Source organism: Ctenopharyngodon idella, chromosome 10, assembly GCF_019924925.1.
Source record: "Ctenopharyngodon idella isolate HZGC_01 chromosome 10, HZGC01, whole genome shotgun sequence".
Lineage (NCBI taxonomy): Eukaryota > Metazoa > Chordata > Actinopteri > Cypriniformes > Xenocyprididae > Ctenopharyngodon > Ctenopharyngodon idella.
Window position 1 is genome coordinate 46,173,266 of NC_067229.1, and position 19,084 is coordinate 46,192,349.

At 35.9% G+C, this 19,084-nt stretch overlaps 1 protein-coding gene across 3 annotated transcripts in view; it reads left to right on the forward strand.

The window, feature by feature from the left end:
- The window catches only part of LOC127520991 (CAP-Gly domain-containing linker protein 1-like), a 31,095-nt gene extending 14,434 nt beyond the window's left edge, over window positions 1-16,661 (forward strand). For all 3 annotated transcript variants that reach the window (XM_051909805.1, XM_051909807.1, XM_051909806.1), the window contains 8 exons: window positions 6,251-6,336; window positions 9,726-9,831; window positions 9,944-9,987; window positions 10,751-10,811; window positions 11,038-11,194; window positions 12,683-12,738; window positions 12,830-12,942; window positions 14,340-16,661. In XM_051909805.1, the coding sequence (XP_051765765.1) occupies window positions 6,251-6,336; window positions 9,726-9,831; window positions 9,944-9,987; window positions 10,751-10,811; window positions 11,038-11,194; window positions 12,683-12,738; window positions 12,830-12,942; window positions 14,340-14,568 (852 nt within the window). In that variant the 3' untranslated portion in view covers window positions 14,569-16,661. The remainder of the gene's footprint in view (window positions 1-6,250; window positions 6,337-9,725; window positions 9,832-9,943; window positions 9,988-10,750; window positions 10,812-11,037; window positions 11,195-12,682; window positions 12,739-12,829; window positions 12,943-14,339) is intronic.
- The last annotated feature ends 2,423 nt before the right edge of the window (window positions 16,662-19,084 follow it).

Below are 19,084 nucleotides of genomic sequence, written 5' to 3' on the forward strand. Positions count from 1 at the left end.
AAGTAACAGAATTAATAGGATTGTGACGAGATTTCTCATCGAGGTGAAAAGCTGTCTCGCGATATTGCCATGATGGAGAGTGAGTGTGAAATTAGGATAGAATATGCCACTGTTACGTTTACATTACGCCTCCACTGTCGTTTTGCTTTTTATATAAATAAAAAACATTTAATTCAGTTGGATAACAGTCGCTTCAGTTCCATCCGTATGTCGTACGTAGTGCAGCAGGAATTGGAGTTTGCTGATCACGTGACGAGATGACTGACAAGACCATGGCGGATTTGTTGCACAACAGAGCCTAAGTGTCTGAAAAAGGTCTTGTATTGTCGAATGCGCGCTCAGCACTGCCGCTCCCTATTTACGGAGTACATGCGATCACGAAAACGAAAATAAAACGTGATCGCGCTTTCAAACGTGATTTTAATACCCCGCATTTTGAAAGATTTTTTCAAAACGTCTTGTCTCGTGAGCTAACTGTCCATCACACCCCTAAGAATTAATGATGCATACTTCATCAAATATAAGACAAGCATACAACATTATCATGTTATTTTCCTGTTTTGTAACAATCTGAAACAATCTGTATTGTATAGAGCACTATAAATATATATATTTATAAAACGGTTAGTTCCTGATTGGTCAATAGCTGTTTTATTCACGATAAAACACGGCTATGACCGCTTCACCCAACGGTTCTGTGTATCACTACACAACACCCTTAGAAACCACTCTTAGCAACATAAACTGTTTGTTCTCAATTGATGTTGTTCATTGAAGCTTACTGTATTATGTAGAAGAGTGTTGTGAGAAAGAGATCGAGTGAGTGAGTTTATTACCTGCATTCAGATTTAGCATTTTCCTTCATGTTCATAATAAAAAATCTGTTTAAATGTCCGATGTATTATCTTGACCTTTTAACAGTTTTTAAGGGTTTTCCCGTGACTGACAGCGCTAGTCAAAGCATTTGTCAGTTGTGTCTTGTTCCGTTTTCAAAACAATTCAATCTTTTCAATGTAAAAGTCTTCGATACTGACTGACACACTCATAAAGACAGTCTTTGTCGCCATCTAATGGCGTAATAATGTAACTTCTGTTGCTGTTCACAGTGAGGGACTATTTTTTCCGGTGGAAGGAAGGCTTTTACTGAAAGTTTACTTCATGAAAGTTGCATTGATACATATTTTTGTCTTTAATATTTGTATTGTGTGGTAACCGTTTTATAAAAGCAATAAGGTACTTGAGGCTAATGCTGTAACGTGAATAAGTCACGGCTGAAGGGCTTCACTCTGCTTTGAGTTGTCCCCCTTCAGCCGTGACTTATTCACAATACAGCACAGCTTCTCGTACCTTATTGCTTACATATATAATAAACTATGAGTGCTTATATTAATGGAATCTAAAGATTTAGATAGGAAAACTGTTTTAGGATAAAACATGCTCAGGAAATCCATAGTGCTTGTTTGGGTCAATTCATGCAGATTTTAGTGAGACTTACTTTCTGTTTTACAGGGCAAATCATAGACAGAGTTAAAGGGATAGTTAATTTCTGTTATTTACTCACCCTAATATTGTTCTAAACCAGGGGTGGGGAACGTTGATCCTGGAGGGCCATTGTCCTGCAGAGTTTAGCTCCAACCCTGGAAAAAAAAAAAAACTCACCTGCCTGTAACTTTAGTAATCCTAAATACCTTGATTAGCCTCAGGTGTGTTTAATTAGGGTTGAAGCTAAACTCTGCAGGACAATGGCCCTCCAGGATCAATGTTCCCCACCCCTGTTCTAAACCCATATAACTGACTTTGTTTCATGGAGCACAAAATGAGTTTTGGAGAAGCATGCATGCGTCTTTTTACACTATATTCCAAATCTTTTCAAGCCATATCATAACTTATTGTGTTATATCAGAGGAGATTTACTTCAATTTTGCTCTATTCCTCACACAGAGCTATCAAATGACTTCATTTAAACTTTATTTAGCATGTAATATTGACTATTTTTTGTCACTATGAACTGCTGTTATATAAATAATGCTGTTATATAGGTTTGAAACAACAACCACAAGTAAATTTTGACAGAATTACATTTTTTTTGGGGTGAACTGTCCCTTTAAATTTATTTTTGGTTTCTGTATTGAAAAAGACAACCTTATTGTGACCTCATTTTGGACTTTTGTCCCCTCAAGGTTTAAAAAAGCAGAGTTAATTTAGGTTAGCCTGAATTTCCTTCTATTTTCTGTCATTCAAGGATGACTGAAGTCTCTCACACAGCCTGTGCTGCAGCTTTAAAAAAAATACACCACTGTTCAAAAGTCTGGGGTCGGTAAGATTTTTAATGTTTTTGAAAGAGGTCTCTTAGAAGTGCTTGTCAAGGCTGCATATATTGAATCAAAAATACAGTAAAAACAGTAATATTATGAAATATTGTTAGAATTCAAAAGAACTGTGTTTTCTGTGAAGAAAGCTGAATTTTCAGCATCATTACTCCAGCCTTCAGTGTCACATGATCTTTCAGAAATCATTCTAACTTTATTTTTCAGGATTCTTTGATGAATACACAGTTAAAAGAAAAAACATTTGAATTTTTTGCCACAATGTAAAAATCATTACTGTAATTTTTGCTAAGTTCTTTCAAAAAAAAAAATTACCCCAAACATTTGAATGGTAGTGTACATTCATCAAATAATATTTAAATAGAAACCATGACTGAGCTCTCGCTCACACAAGGATTTCCATTCCTCTGATGTCACCAGAGACAAACATGGATAGTCTTGTCATGAATGAGCACTGATGACGGAGAACAGCAGAAGGTGGGGGGCGGGGACAGCAGGGGGGTGTTTCAAGAGGGGCGGGGCTTGTCGTCCTTACATAATGAAGCTGCCCTGTGTGATGCTTTTCAGAGCGTGTGTTTGTGCAAACGTGAGCGTGTGCTGGAGCGCAAGCTCGTGTGAGCGCCTCTCTCTCTCGCTGCAGGGGGCTGTAGGGGGATGTATTATTGATAGGTCACATTTGTTTGGAAAAAATAGGAAGGACACAGCAGCATGGATGTGACAGCGCTCCAACAGAACTACACGGGCAGCGTTTATACCTCGCTCTGCCAGGTAAAGGTCGCTCTTCTGTAGTGCTCTTCCCTTCTGGGGATGCATGATACTGTATATTGGTGACCATGGTTGGACCATTCAGCAATATTAGATTTTTTTTAACTATTGGAATTGGGTTGGGATGATATTGGCTTATTTTTTCTCATTTAAACCCATTTTAGTGGTATGCATGTTTTGGTGCCTGATTGCATTTGAAGTGTGCATTATTTTAGATGAGGTTTAATGTGAGCACTGTTTGTTGTTTTCCCCTCAATGTATTGATTTATAATATCGGGCAGTGTCAGAAATTAACTTGTAATTAAGTTAAAATATCTAACTTCTAGAGTTTGTTTTCAGGAGAAAATTTTTGATGTTATAACCAGTTTTATAACCAAATAATCCTTAGATACTTGAATTCAATCAATACATTAAAATAAATATGAATATTACAATAATTCAGAAGAGAAATATCAGATGTTACTAATAAAAAAGGGCAGTTTTTCCATCACATTTCAAATTTTGGTGGCATTTTTGCCTCCATATTAGCCATTAGTTGGATATCGGTGATAATTTTCAGATATCCCTACACTCAAAAAAATTAAGCATTTTTTTAAGATTTAGGAATTTCATTTGTATAGTAAAATTCTGTCAAATTTAATTGAATAATCCTTGCATATTATTCATATTATAAATTATTAATTTTAAATGAGTAAAATGGAAAAAGGGAATGGACCATTTAGTTTATGTGATTCATATTCATATAATTAAACATTTTAATTTTTTTTAAATGGGGTGTCACATAAACTAAAATGGTCTATACCCTTGAGATTTATACAAAATGTTTTATTAAGCTCTAGTTTTTTTTTTTGTTTGTTTTTTTCCACTCATTTAAAATTCTTAATTATGAAAAATATGTAAGGATTATTCAGTTCAGTTTGATGGATTTTTTTTATTTCAATCTTTAAAAAAAGGCTTACATTTTTCGCGTATATTTTTTTGACTCTTTCTGATTTTTGAGATGTTTTTTTGACATGTGACTTATGCATGTTATTTCTGTGAGTAATGGAGATGTTAAGCCGCGGACATTGAGTTGAAGAATGTTTTCACATGCGCGAGTCTGTGTGAAATGGTCGTTTGATGACATTTCATTCACTGATGACAGTATAATTCCTCAATCATCACGGATTCTCTCGATCTTTCTCAGTGTAAACACTGAATCACTCAGAGATATCAGCGCAGGGTAATCTCTGCTGATTCGTAATAAAACATTGATGTTGGATCTTGGCATGTAGATGAAGGTGGTTATTACCAACTCGGCCAGTTGTAGGCGTTTGTGCTGAAGAGTGTAATTAATGCTTCGCTCTGATGCAGACCAGTTAGTTACAGTGAGTGTGATGGGATTGAATTATGGGTCTCATGGGAACAGTAATCTGACTTCACCAGATTTGACAGTCTGACAGTATTAGTTGTGCATGTATTAGTCGTAAATGTGATTTTGCATTGATTATACTTTGCAAACATGGACAGTTTTCATTGTTCACATGACTTTTAGAGGTGTTTGCTAAAGAAGACATCACTATTACTCATATTTAGGTATTTTTTTCCAGTCTCTAACTCTTGAGTTTTAAACTTTGGCATGTAACTTGTTCTGCGATGTTTGTGCTACAGAAATAATTGGTACTTCAAACTGTGTCTTGTTGCGGAGAGATGGTCTAATTTTACAATTTTTGGACATGAAAATGTGCATAATCACATTATTATTTTTATGAAAATTAAATGCCTTTTCCCCAGTGTTATTTTAGTATTATTTATATACTATTATTAATATTTTGAATTAGCTTTTGTTTTTATATGTTCAGTTTTAATTTTTTTTTAATCTAATATTTATGTTTAGATTTTATTTCAACTTTTTATTTAAATTTACGAAAGCATGTTTAATAGTTTTAGTTAGCAACAACACTGCTTTCCCTCCAAAAACTACTGTATATTTACTGACATTTAGAAAAATACTGTAATTAAGATATAGAAAAGTAAAGAAAGTACAACAAATACTACCATTGTAGAAATACACTATGTAAATGTAAATAAGATTTATACAATATAGTTTTTTTCATATCGCAGGTATGAAAATTAAATATTTTTGTGGTAATGAGAATTTAAGGTGAAATATGCTTAAAGGAATAGTTCACCCAAAAATGAAAATGATCCCATGATTTACTCACTGTCAAGTCATCCTATGTGTATACGACTATCTTCTTTCAGACGAACACAATTGGAGTTATATCAAAAAATATCCTGGCTCTTCCAAGCTTTATAATGGCATTAAATAGTGCCCAAGTTTTTTGAAGCCCAAAAAAGAGCATCCATCTATCATAAAAGTAATCCATATGACTCCAGTGGGTTAATAAAGGCCTTCTGAAGAGAAGTGATGGGTTTTGGTGAGAAAAATATACATATTTAAAACTATAATAACTGGCTTCCAGCAACAGCCATACGTGCGTTCAAGAGAGAGTCAAATTCCAGGGGAAGGGTGACCTCTGACCCAACGTATGACGTAGGCGTAGCCTAAGCTTAGGTGAGAATTGACGAACCCGGAAGCAAAAAGGATAGAGCAAAACAAAATGACAGTCACAAATTAGAAGTCAAAAATGAGAAATTTGAAAGTAAAATGTCTGAGGATTTCAATATAAGAGAAGAGGAGCTAAATCATACATCGGGTCAGAGGTCACCCTTCGGCCAGAAGTGGACTCTCTCATGAACACGTGTACAGCCGTTGCCGGAAGCCATGGATTACTATATGGATTACTTTTATGATCTATGGATGCGATTTTTGGAGCTTCAAAAACTCGGGCGCTATTCAATGCCGTTACAATGCTGGGAAGAGCTAGAATATGATTCAACAGAAGTCAGATTGTGTTCGGCTGAAAGAACAAAGTCACATACACCTAGGATGGCTTAAGGGTAAATTATGGGAAAATTTTCATTTTTTGGTGAACTATCCCTTTAATTATCATTAAAATAATTGTCTGCAAGAAAAGACATGATGGTTCTTAAATATGCATGATTTTCTTTATGCAAAATACATGTTCTTGAAAGGTTTCATGACATTCTCTCCAACACATTTTGTCCAAAAGCATAATTTTTATGTTTTAATCATCTTTTATCTCCTCCACCAGCTTGAGGCCCTGAAGCAGCAGAACTCTCAGTATCAGGAGCAGTTGAGTTCAGAAACGCAGCGCATCGGGAGCCTCCGCAAAGAAATGTGAGTCCTGCTGATATGCACTCATGCATTTTCTCATTACTGACTATTTTATTATTATTCACTTAGACTTTTTCATACTTTTATTGATAATGATAGAAGAGAGAGGACAGAAATGATAGATAGGGAGGAGAGGAAAGGCCACAATCAAGCCTCAAAAGTATCCGAGCACATGTGCTGACCACTAGACTACAGCTGCAACAATTAAAGCGCTATTTAACGTCTTTCAGCTGCATCTTATTAAATTAATTGTCTGCTTAGTTGGAGCTAAAAAGGATTTTGATCTTAATTAGTTGGGTAAGTACTTTGGTACCATTGTGGTGATTCATTTAGATCAGCGAGTCACAGAATGACATCACGAGTCCACTCGGTCACAACAGCTGTGATTTCTGTATAAGAAAAGGCGTAATGCACGTGATCTGAGTCTGACACATTGAGCTCACGTGGACGATATGAGTTTGAATCTGGCCTGCAGCATTTCACATTCAGGATAATCAATAAAAAAATGTAGGGCAGAACTTTATTTTATCCATCAGGAATTGATTGAATGGTGAAAAGTGTCTCTATGTGAAAGTTTTTGAAAAATAAGAGGGTTTGGTGACACCTGCTGAAAAGATACATACTTCAAAAAATAAATAAATGAATTTCAAAAAAATTTAATTTCAATTTTTCATAAAATGTTTCACTTTTCAAATTTAAGCACTAATTATTTGTTTATTTGCAATAAATGTGCAAATTATTTTGCGATTTGTTTGCAATAAATTTGTTTGCAATAAATTTGTTTGCAAAATGGATTAATTCCAAAAATTATAATTTAACTTTTTCATAAAATGTTTCACACTTCATATTTAAGCACAGTTTATTTGCTTATTTTCAAAAAATTAGCAAAGTACTTTGCAGTTTGTTTGCAATAAATTTGTTTGCAAAATGAATTAATTCTAAATATTAATTTAAATTTTTCATAAAATGTTTAATTTTTCATAAGCACAATATATTTGCTTATTTGCAACAAATTTGTTAATTATTTTGCTGTTTGTTTGCAAAATGAATTAATTCCAAAAATTGTAATATACATTTTTTATTAAATCTTCCACTTTTCATATTTTAAGCACAAGTTATTTGCAATAAATGTGCAAATTATTTTGCAATTTGTTTGCAATTAATTTGTTTGCAAAATGAATTAATTCCAAAAATTATAATTTAACGTTTTGATAAAATGTTTAACTTTTCACAAGTACAATTTATTTATTTGCAACACATTTGAAAAGTATTTTGCTATTTGTTTGCAATAAATTTTTTTGCAAAATGAATTAAATCCAAAAACTGTAATTTAACGTTTTCATAAAATGTTTAACTTTTCACATTTAAACTTAATTTATTTGCTCAATAAATTTGCAAATTATTTGCAATAAATTTGTTTGCAAAATTAATTTAAACATATAAGCAGAAACCTTTAGCTCAAAATGCTTTTATGGTGGTGTAAATGGAGTCCATTTTGAATTCATGTTGACTTTAAACTAAAGAGGCACAAAGCCTTCGTAACTCAAGCCGATCCGACACGCTCCTTTAAGCTGCGACTGATCGGCATGTCCAGCAAGTGACGGCTCCGGTGATGCGAGCAGGTACCTGTGTGAAGCCTCTGCTGAATCCTTGTGCTGAAGATACTCTCATCCGAACGCTTCAGAAGTGAGCGTCTCTCCTCAGGGAGTTTTACGTAACCGCGTCTCTCCAGCTACAGCTGCTCTTCTCCGCCTGTATAATGGTCTTGACTCCACGTGAGATCCGACAGAGTTCCTTTCGTAACGCTCTGTTGATCTTCTGACACTCATGAATACGTATCACGACGTAGCCAGTAATATTATAATTTTAAAAAAGCCTTTTTTTTCTTTATGAAAAAAATATTGTGTTATGCTTCATTAAATGCAGCATATTCTTTTTGAATTTGTGTGAATCTTAGCTTGTAGTTTCACAAAGCTGCATTTGTTTTTGCACTCCCTCACCTTTATTTTCTGCGTGAGTTTTGAGCGTGCATGATTTGATTTATTCCTGCATCATAATGCACTCTGGGTAAAAATAGATTAGCTCATTCGTTACACACGAGAAGGATGACGGTGACCTTTCTGTTGTGACTTTGTGGTGCTCAAGGTTTTACTACCACTTTTTGTAAGCAAACGCTCTTATTTGTCAAACGCTCGGTCTATGAAATGTCCTAAAAACCAGTTAAGAGGTCCTGATGGAAAGGAAAATGGAGGAATAGGATTGACATCAGGGTGATCTGAAATGTTGAGGTCACCAGCATCAGAAAGAATATGAACATCACCATGTATCATAAATACAAATAATTAAATAGTATTTTATGTTGAAAATTTGTTTTTAAAAATGAAATAGTACGTGAGGCTTTATAATATACAGAGTTTTAAGAGTAAATGGCTGAAGTGCTCAGAATTTTTTCAATCACAGGCTACATGAAAATTTCTGTTTATTTTGCATTTTAATCCAAAAAATTGGAAAACATTTTGTCAGTCTGGTCAAGATTGCTGTAATTAGCTGTAAGTGATATTGAATACAATATTTAACAGTTAAATTTTGCCATATATGAAAAAGAAATCAGGTTGAGCATGTTGCATTTTGGTATCAACGATGCAATGCACTCGACTTCCATACAGTGTACTCTGGCATGCTGCACATTTTGGTATATGTAGTACACCAGTGGTTCCCAACCACGTTCCTGGAGGCCCCCCAGCACTGCACATTTTGAATGTTTCCTCAATTAAACACACTTGATTCAAGTCATCAGCTCATTACAGCGACTCCAAGACCTGAAATGGGTGTGTCAGACAAAGGAGAAATGCAAAATGTGCACTGTTGGGGGGGCCTCCAGGAACGTGGTTGGGAACCACTGTAGTACACTACTGTTCAAAAGTTTGGGGTTGGTAAGATTTGAATTGACATTTAATTGATTAAAAATACAGGAAAAACAGAAATATTGTAAAATCTTATTATTACAATTGAAAATAACTGTTTTCTATTTGAATATATTTTAAAATGTAATTTATTCCTGTGATGCAAAGCTGAATTTTCAGCATCATTACTCCAGCCTTCAGTATGGAAGCTTGTTTCCACCAATAAATAAAAAAATAAAAAGGGTAATCTCACTTTTTATCTCACAATTTTGACTTTATTTCTCACATTTGCAAGGTTTAAACTCATAATTGTGTGTTATAAAGTCAGAATTTGCGAGTTATAAAATCAGAATTGTGTGATATAAAGTCAGAATTCATCCAGGTGTTGAATGCATACAGAAAATTCACATCCTGCAAAACACTAGTATGGTAAAATGCTAGTCCTATATGGTATTATAAGCATTACCTCGTCTTTATCTCTCTCTGTAGTGAGGAGCTAAAACTATCAGCCAATCAGAAGTCTCAGAGGCAGGTGTCGCTCCAGGACGAAAAAGGGATGTTGGCTCAGGAGTTGGACGTCTACACGCAGCAGAAGGTGTTTATCTGTCTGCGTCATCTTAGACGTTTCCTGAAATGCTCTGCTCTGTGACATTCTCAGTTGGTTTGAGGGATTGATTTATCATGTATCATGTTTGTTTTTTTGGCAGCTTGATGACGAAGCTCTGACTAGCCAGCTGGAGATTACAGAGAGGTAAGCACGTCTCTGACTCGGTATTAAGTCGATTCATTCAATCAAATCAAAGACAGTCCTGGGTGAGCCCTGCTGTTTATAACCACAGAAAACAATATTTTGTAAGCAAAAACACAGTGCACTTACTCTAGAAGTCTATGGGGAAAGACAATTTGGAAATTTCATGATTGTATTTTTGTTAATGTACTTCTATTCATTCGTCTCTTGAGTGTGATGCAAGTATTTTTCCTATTCATTTTCTTCATAAGCATTCAAAAACTGAATTTATTATCTGTGGCTATAAACAGCATGTCACAGATGCATTTGATGGTGTTTAATGGGGCTCTGTTTCAGTAATTGTTCAAATGAGAGCTGGATTTGAGATCACACGCACTCTGGAGGCTTTAAATGTCATTTTATCTCCCGGGAAATGAAGGCTTGCAAAAAAAGCTTGTCAGTACATGTTCTTTAGAGATCAGTGTTTTATGATATACCAAGATTACATCTAGAGAGATGATCTGTTTCCATGATTGAACAGCTCAAATAATGTTACTTAGTACAAGCGTTTGGCTTCAGATCTATTGTTTTCCTCCACCCTAAAAATACTGCGCTGTCCCACTTGATGTCTGTTCATTTTTTGCCTGTTTTTCTGTAAGCTTTTAATCTTCAGACTCCATTGGGAGATGGTGTTGTGCATGTTCTCAGAGTGCATATGGCTTTTGTAACATGACTGTAAATCCAACAATGGGCTCCAGTTATAGTGAGCTCTTGTCTGTTCTCACAGGGAGAATTCCAATGCATTGATGTCCGATAAAGACAAAGAGCTAGAGACACTACGAAATGAGGTAAGAGCTTTGATTCTTGGGTTTTATAAGTCTAACTAAACATCTGGATCAAGAGTGTTTTATGCACTGTGAACTTACTGTATGTAAAAAGAATGCTTTTAGTAGAGTAATTTCATATTAAAACAGTTTTGCTACAGCAGTTTTATATAAAACTTTGACACTTAATATTGTCAGATAATGGGAAAAAAAAAATGTTTTGATCTAGAGATGGTTTTTGTTATTGCAGATTGCAGTGCTGCGTGGGGAAAATGCCATGGCCAAGACGCTCCAGTCGGCTGTGACGTCTCTAGAGAGGGACAAAGCCCAGCTGCAGAGCCGAGTGAACAGCTTGGAGCAAAAGCTGGAGGGCCGGCATGCGGGGAACGGAGAGGAAGTCACCTCAGGTCCGTCAGCGTATATATATTTGGGTATTTATTTGTGCAAAAAACTGTATACTGCTAGCTATTTATTTACACTACAGTACAGTACAATACAGTAAAACCTGTAATATTATAAAATATATATTCAATTTAAAAATAACTATTTTTTATGAATATATATTTAAAAATGTAAATAATTCCTGTAAATTTTCAGCATCATTCCTCCAGTCTTCAGTGTCACATGATCCTTCAGAAATTATTCTAATATGCAGATTTGCTGCTCAGGAAACATTTCTTATTCATATCAATGTTGAAAACAGTTGTGCTGCTTCATATTTAATATAATACATTTATTTTCAGGAATATTTCTTCGGGAAATTTAATACATCCTTGCTGAATAAAAGTATTAATTTCTTTAAAAAAAAACAAAAAAAAAACATACTGACCCCAAACTTTTGAACAGCACTGTATTTATTATTTAAAAGTAGTATGCAAAATTATGCAGAATGCTAAATTGTTGTCACATGACATCATCATGTTGCATGTTTAATTCTGGAAATGCCGTCCAGTTATTTTAAATCCAATTATGTGTAAATCTTAACTTATGGCAGTATGGTCAAATAATGCGTTAAAGATTTATTTAAAAACACTGGAAATAGAAATGAAAATAGTATGAGTAATACCAAAGTCCCTTTCAAGGAAAGTCTGTTCACTCAACGTTTGCAACACCTCCGGACAGCTATTTCGGGGATCCAAGACCAAGTCCTATCTATTTGAATGGGGGAATCCTGAAATCTCAAAAACTGCTTGGCGAGCTCACAACTAAATAACATATTTCAAATCATCAACAAAATCTGACGTGAACTGTCCCATAAATGTTGTTTTTATGCTCAAATAGCGTTAAAAAAGCGTATTTTTCAGACTAGACGAGCCAATGTGCATGTGCAGTCCTAAGCGCAAGTCTCAGGTTTCTATGGGAACCAGAGCCTCTAATGGCAGCTGCAGTGACACAATGACTTTATCAATCAGTGATTGGCTCTTTTACTTAGAAGGCGGGACGTATTCCGCCATATTGCATGTTGCAGTTTCTCCCATTCACAAGTAATAGAAGTGAACCATCTTTCTATATCTATAGTCTTTGGTAATACATTCCATATTACTCATACTATTTTCATTTCTATTCCAGTATGAAAAATGAATCCAAATCGAATGTTTATGACCAAATTGTATGTTTGTGACCAAAATACAAGTCACATTATAATGTTTGAGGAATGTCTTTTAAAAGGAAAACAAGATTACAAACAGTTGGCTTAGTTCTATAGGAGTCCATTTCCACCACATAAGAAAAAAAATCATGCTTTTGTAAATCATAATGAAGTAGAAATTATGACATACTAATTCAATTTAAATGAACAAATCCTTCTTGACTACTAATATGCAATTCTGACATTCACTAACTCTCAGCACTGTTCTCACTGAACTGAATACTGTTTATTTGTCTCTTTTGTTCAGTGGGTGATGCTGCTTTGGACCAACTGAGAGAAGAGAAAGAGTTTGCTGAGGGACAGGTAAAACTCCTCTGTTCTGTATTTGTAAATGGCTTTAAGATGTCATGTATGTAAATGTCTAAAATCTGCCATGTTTTCCTGCGTGGATCAGATCAACTTCCTGAACTCAGTGATTGTGGACCTCCAGAGGAAGAATGAAGAACTAAAGGTGAAGCTGAAGAAAATGGCGTTGACCGAGTTCAACGGAAATGATGACAATGACGGGTGAGTCCAATTGGGTTTCGAAATCTTCACCTGCCACTTTTTTCTGTCTGGCGTATTAGATAGCAGCCAGAAACTGTAGATACAAATGCTTTGCCAACATATTGGTTCTGTTGTGCAATGAATCCTCCACCATGGTCTTGTCAGTCATCTCGTCACTTACTCCAGTCACGTGATCAGTGAACTCTTGATTCTTGCTGCACTACGTACAACTGCTCGTGTTGGATGAGCTGGATGAGATTAAAGTAACCGTTATCCAACTTAATTAAATGGTTTTATATCTATAAAAAGCAAAACGACAGTGGAGGTGTAATGTAAACATAGCGGTGGCATATTCTATCCTAATTTCACCCTCACACTCGAGAAATCTCGTCACATTTTAATCTCACCCCTAGTAATAACCCTGGCATGTGGTCATGTACACACTTAAAGGGTTAGTTCACCCAAAAATGAAAATTCTGTCATTAATTACTCACCCTCATGTCGTTCCACACCTGTAAGACCTTCGTTCATCTTCAGAACACAAATTAAGATATTTTTGATAAAATCCAATGGCTCAGTGAGGCCTGCGTTGACAGCAAGATAATTAACTTTCAGTGCCCAGAAAGCTACTAAAGACATATTTAAAACAGTTCATGTGACTACAGTGGTTCAACCTTAATATTATAAAGTGACGAGAATATTTTTTCTGCGCCAAAAAAACAAAATAATGACTTTTCAACAATATCTAGTGATGGGCGATTTCAAAACACTGCTTCATGAAACTTCGAAGCTTTACGAATTTTTTGTTTCGAATCAGTGGTTCAGAGTGTGTATCAAAGTGCCAAAGTCATGCCCCCCAGTGGTGAACCATTGAAATTTCGGAACACTTGTGATGTAATGAAGCCACGTTTACTGAAATCACGTGACTTTTATACGCGCTCCGAACCACTGATTCAAAACAAAAGATTTGTAAAGCTTCATGAAGCAGTGTTTTGAAATCGCCCATCTCTAGATAATGTTGAATAAAGTCATTATTTTGTTTTCTTGGCGTGCAAAAAGTATTCTCGTCGCTTCATAACATTAAGATCGAACCACTGTAGTCACATGAGCTGTTTTAAATACGTCTTTAGTAGCTTTCTGGGCATCTGAAAGTGTTAATTATCTTGCTGGCAATGCAGGCCTCACTGAGCCATCGGATTTTATCAAAAATATCTTAATTTGTGTCCAGAAGATGAACAAAGGTCTTATGGGTGTGGAACGACATGAGGGTGAGTAATTAATGACAGAATTTTCATTTTTGGGTGAACTAACCCTTTAACTTAACTTGCACTACTAGTGTCTTTGTTACTATATTACTGTTATTCTTTGAAAAGGGTTTGTCATAATACAATTTTTTTGTTTATCCTCTTTCTCTCAAGTCTTGGTGAGGTCAAAAAGAAGAAGAAAGCCCCACCACGAGTTTTCTGCGACATCTGCGACTGCTTCGACCTGCACGACACGGAGGACTGTCCCACGCAAACACAATCCCCAGACTCGCCTCCCCACACCACCTACCACGGCACCCGCAGCGGCGAACGACCGTACTGCGACATCTGCGAGGCGTTCGGTCACTGGACAGATTCTTGCAACGATGACCAAACCTTCTGAACTCCCCCTCAACCCCTCCGCCTGTGAGCAGGCTATGCACAGATTGCTTTCAACCAGATTATTCGCTATTTTTCTACACAGCGTATATACATTCGAACCTCTTGTACATTCCCTTGAACGTATCCGCCCATATGAAGGCTAAGGTATGCTGCATTGATGGAATTTGAATTATGAAGATGAGAGGTATTTCAGTGTGTTATTATTAATACCGTTTTGTGTGTTTCATAAGTTTTTCATTGTCTTGAGTGGATTGATCCATTGACAAATTACCAGCAAGAAAATTGGGAACGGTTTAGCAATACTTTGCCGTGTATTTAAAGCTGCTGTGTGTAATTTCTACACCACTAGAGGCACAAAATCACAAAAATAATGATCCAAACAGGTTTCCAAAACACTCCCATTCTTCCATTGTAGCTCCGCCCCAAACTCGCGCCATTGGTTGAGTCAGAAGTTGACATTTCAGACCACTCAAACAAACACAGCGATGTTTTGAAAGAGCCTTCGGAATGGTATACTAGCACACTGCATACTGCAAACTAGTGTTGCCAAAAGTACCGAGTCGGTACTGAAATTTAAAAAATGTGACGCTTGGAGCGCTGTTGAGCTGATTCGTAAACACCTGATTGTGTTCACGCGCTCATCAGATATATCTGTGATTGGCTACAATGATCAATGCTTCAAAAACATGTCGTAAATAGACATCAATGCGCTTACACAGATACACACGGGAGCTCCCGCTTTCAAATTCAAACACTTCGGCGTGCTTTCAAACGCTCCCGCACGTTGACCATTGTAGCCAATAACAGACTTATTTTGAGCGTGTGAACACAATGGCCAATCAGCCGCTCAACAGCACTCAAAGGGTCACATTTTTAAAATTTCAGTATCGACTTGGTATCAAAGTCAGTACTTTTGACAACACTACTGCAAAATGCTCACTATACTCTGAATATGGCCTACTATTTTTTTTTAAAAGAATATGAAACGGTACACATTATGCAACAATAAATAATAAGCCAAGAAAATGTTGTTAAAAATCATAGCTTCTAGTTTTTCGTCCCACATAAAATTGACTCCAGCCGAGCACATTGCATTATGGGATATATACTGCACATTTACACCTGGGCATTCTAAGCATACAGACATTATACATACTATGCACAGCATAAATACTATACACTACAGAAACATTACTTGTAGTATGCTATTCCGAACATAGCCAACGTTTGGTAACTCACACTACGAATGGTTTACTAGCAGTTTATCTGCACATTAAACCAGGATAGACGATTTTAACGAATAAAAAATACACACTTCAGCTTAAAGAACTCATGACGGACTGTTATCACAGACACAAAACCGTATGACCAGTGCACCAAACTAAGCTGAAGCTAACCACTATTAACTTATTGCACTTCTCACTTTAAATGTATACAGCACATGAGTTTAACTGCCATTCTTTGAAACTAAGTTATTCTTTTTACTGTTAAATGTCAGGCATATAGTCATGATATTGTCATATGAATGGCTTTTTATGTGTATTTTTGATGTTATGTCCTGTAGATTTCAGGCCTATTCACACCAAGTCGGCAAGATTTTAAGATTAACCTTTTAGTTTTGTATATACGGACACAAGATTGATTTATTTAAATTGATCAAATGCCGTTTCTTCAGGTATCCAAACTTTTCAGACAAAACAGTTTTGGTGCAAAAAAATGGTTTGCAAATATTTTATACTTTCATGTATTTTAGTCACTTTAAACTTGGTGTGAACAGACCCTTTACAAGCACAACTTTTAAGCACAAAAACATATTGTATCTCTTGTTATTGATGTAATATTAACAACCAAGTTTATTTAGCAACCTAATAAACTGCAAGTGTTAGAATCGGTAACCTGCAATGAACTGGTGCACAAGATTATATTAAATATGTATAATAATCATGATTATTCCCCTTTTGTTTAAATGAATACAATTTTGCATTAAGTGCAAATATATGGTCTGTTTCTACTGAAATATTGTGACAGTCTTTAACTATTGTACTGTTTAATGTACTGTATATTCACCTGAACTCAATACAAACATTGAACAAATTTTCTCGTGTCATTGTCTGAATACATTGGCTACACATCTGTGAAAAGCATTTAATAATTTCACAGACATTTCATTAACATCAAATAACAATTCTAGCCACAGTTCTAGGGTGTTTCTGTGTGGTTGCTAAGGTGTTCGCCATGTTGCTAGGGTGTTTGGAATATATACCTTCAAGTCTCTCAATTTCACGCATGGGTGATCACCAAATTCCCATCACAACGTCCTGCAACTCCCAAATAGAACAGAAGGGGTCCGGTCAATAATTCATGTCTCTTAAAAATGTAGTCCGATAAGACCAATCTGAACCCCACTAAAAGTAACAAAAAACAGCAACTTTGATTAGAATTTGATGCTTTTTTCTATATAAGCAAATAGATAAAGTGCAATAAAAGCAACACTTAAAAGTGTATTTTGGATGTTTTCTTTCCACTAGTTTGAAACTTTATGAAAAGCCAGATAGCCCAAAATCTCAAAATTGACCAATTCATGAAAAAACAGTGTTTTTGCCTGTTGTTTCTCGCCTTATAAACATAGCAAACAGTTGGCTTAGTTTTATAGGAGTCCATTTCCACCACATAAGAAAAAAAAATCCTCATAATTTCTTTTTTTTTTTTAAATTTTTTTAATGTCACAATAATGCTTTCATATAATTCAGTATGTCAACATTGGACCATTTTCCATGACAGCCAAAAGTTTTATCAAATAAATTGTTATTATTCTAATTATTTTTGTTTTGTGAAAGGCAGAAACTTTTTGTACAAGCTCACGACACGAGATAAAAAAAAAAAAAAAAATTAAAAAGTGTAAAAGAAAACCGTTATATACACAGCGAAAAAAGGCTTTGTGATGCTGTATGTATGCCATTAAACAACAGAGAGGCAACTGACAACTAACTAATGCATGTGAGCAAGTACCAAGATTGACCTCTGGTGGTGAGTTTAAATAACTGCAGAAGTTGATTGTTAGTGTTAGTGCACATTCAGTTGTTTCACATTCACGTCTCGACAATGTGCAACAATGAACTACTCATTTTATTTTTCACCAGTCTGAAAAATTCTTTACCAGTTTTGAAGATTTTTCCCCATTCAAGTAGATATGAGCCATACTTGCATACTGTAAATTTAGGCAGTTGTTCAGATGCCACCATGTGAGCTGATGTAAAATGACTTTGGACATGTGGCCCCATGTTAATGGTGCTCTATGTAAGTTTTTGACTGTACTAAAGCATAAAAATACTATAAAATGTTTCCAGATATTTACTAAACATGCTCAGTTCACATAGTCATTTCTCTGAAAACCATTGCTACAGCCAGTTATTTTACTTCTAAATTTTTTTGGTTTCGGTCTGTGCAAGACCGCACGTTGCCAATTTAAAGGTGCTCTCAGCGATCCTGGGCGGAGTAACTTCCTGTTGGCGTTCGAAGTGTTGTCAAACAAAACAGAGGCTAGCTAGACCCTCCCTCCTCCTCCTCTCCGTGCTTCCTGAAACAGTCATGAACGCGCATTTAAAATCGTTCTTGTCGGTTATTGGCTGGAGCGTGTTTATTATGCTTTGTGGTCCAGGCTGCACCAGTTTGTTTTTATTGCCGTTTTTGGAGCTTGTGGCGACTACAGAGAACGCGTTTTTTTACAATGTGTACAGGGGACCGGCAGCTAGCGGATAGTGAGGAGATGTTTGCTGTATGTGACAAAAAATGTTTTGGCCTAAAAACGCGTGACATCGCTTAGAGCACCTTTAACCAATAGTGTTTCGCCACCCCGGGTTGCCAGTTGGCGGAAAACACATGCAGCAAATACAGTCTTGGAAGCCAGCGGACTGGGTCAGAAATCGCAGATTCTACCCGTCCTAAAAAGCCTCAGCATCTATCTAAAAATCTCTATGAACGGGAGCATATTAAAACGCGATATTATCATAAATCAATAAATCAACTAATTATCTTACAGTGTGTAAGTTTCCTCGCCTTCCAATGTCAATTGACCCTTCGCAAAAACCCGCCCCCCTTAGTTAGGCTACTGTTGCTTTGTCCGACAAGCCGTGGCGCTGTCACCACACAGAGGGAAAAATACATCGCGAAGCAAAGAGGACACTGACAACACGTCGACAGACAAGACAGCGCAGGATACTTATGATATTAAACAAAGTCCCAGCTTTCAATTTGTGTAGTTTTTTTTTTTAAGAAATTCAAACAATAAAAACCGTTTTTTTTGGCTCTTTAATGTGTCGTGACAGATTGCTGTCGCGCCTCAGCTCAAGAGGCTCGTGAACCGATCATCTCTTCTACTAGTTAATTTCTAGCATCAAATAAACATGAATGAACATGAGAAGGAATGTTGTTTCAAACGCGGTAAGACGTCAATACACACCATTTTTCAAGTTTAAGTCCACCAAGGTTAATCGTCTAACTCCTGACAGCTTTGTCGA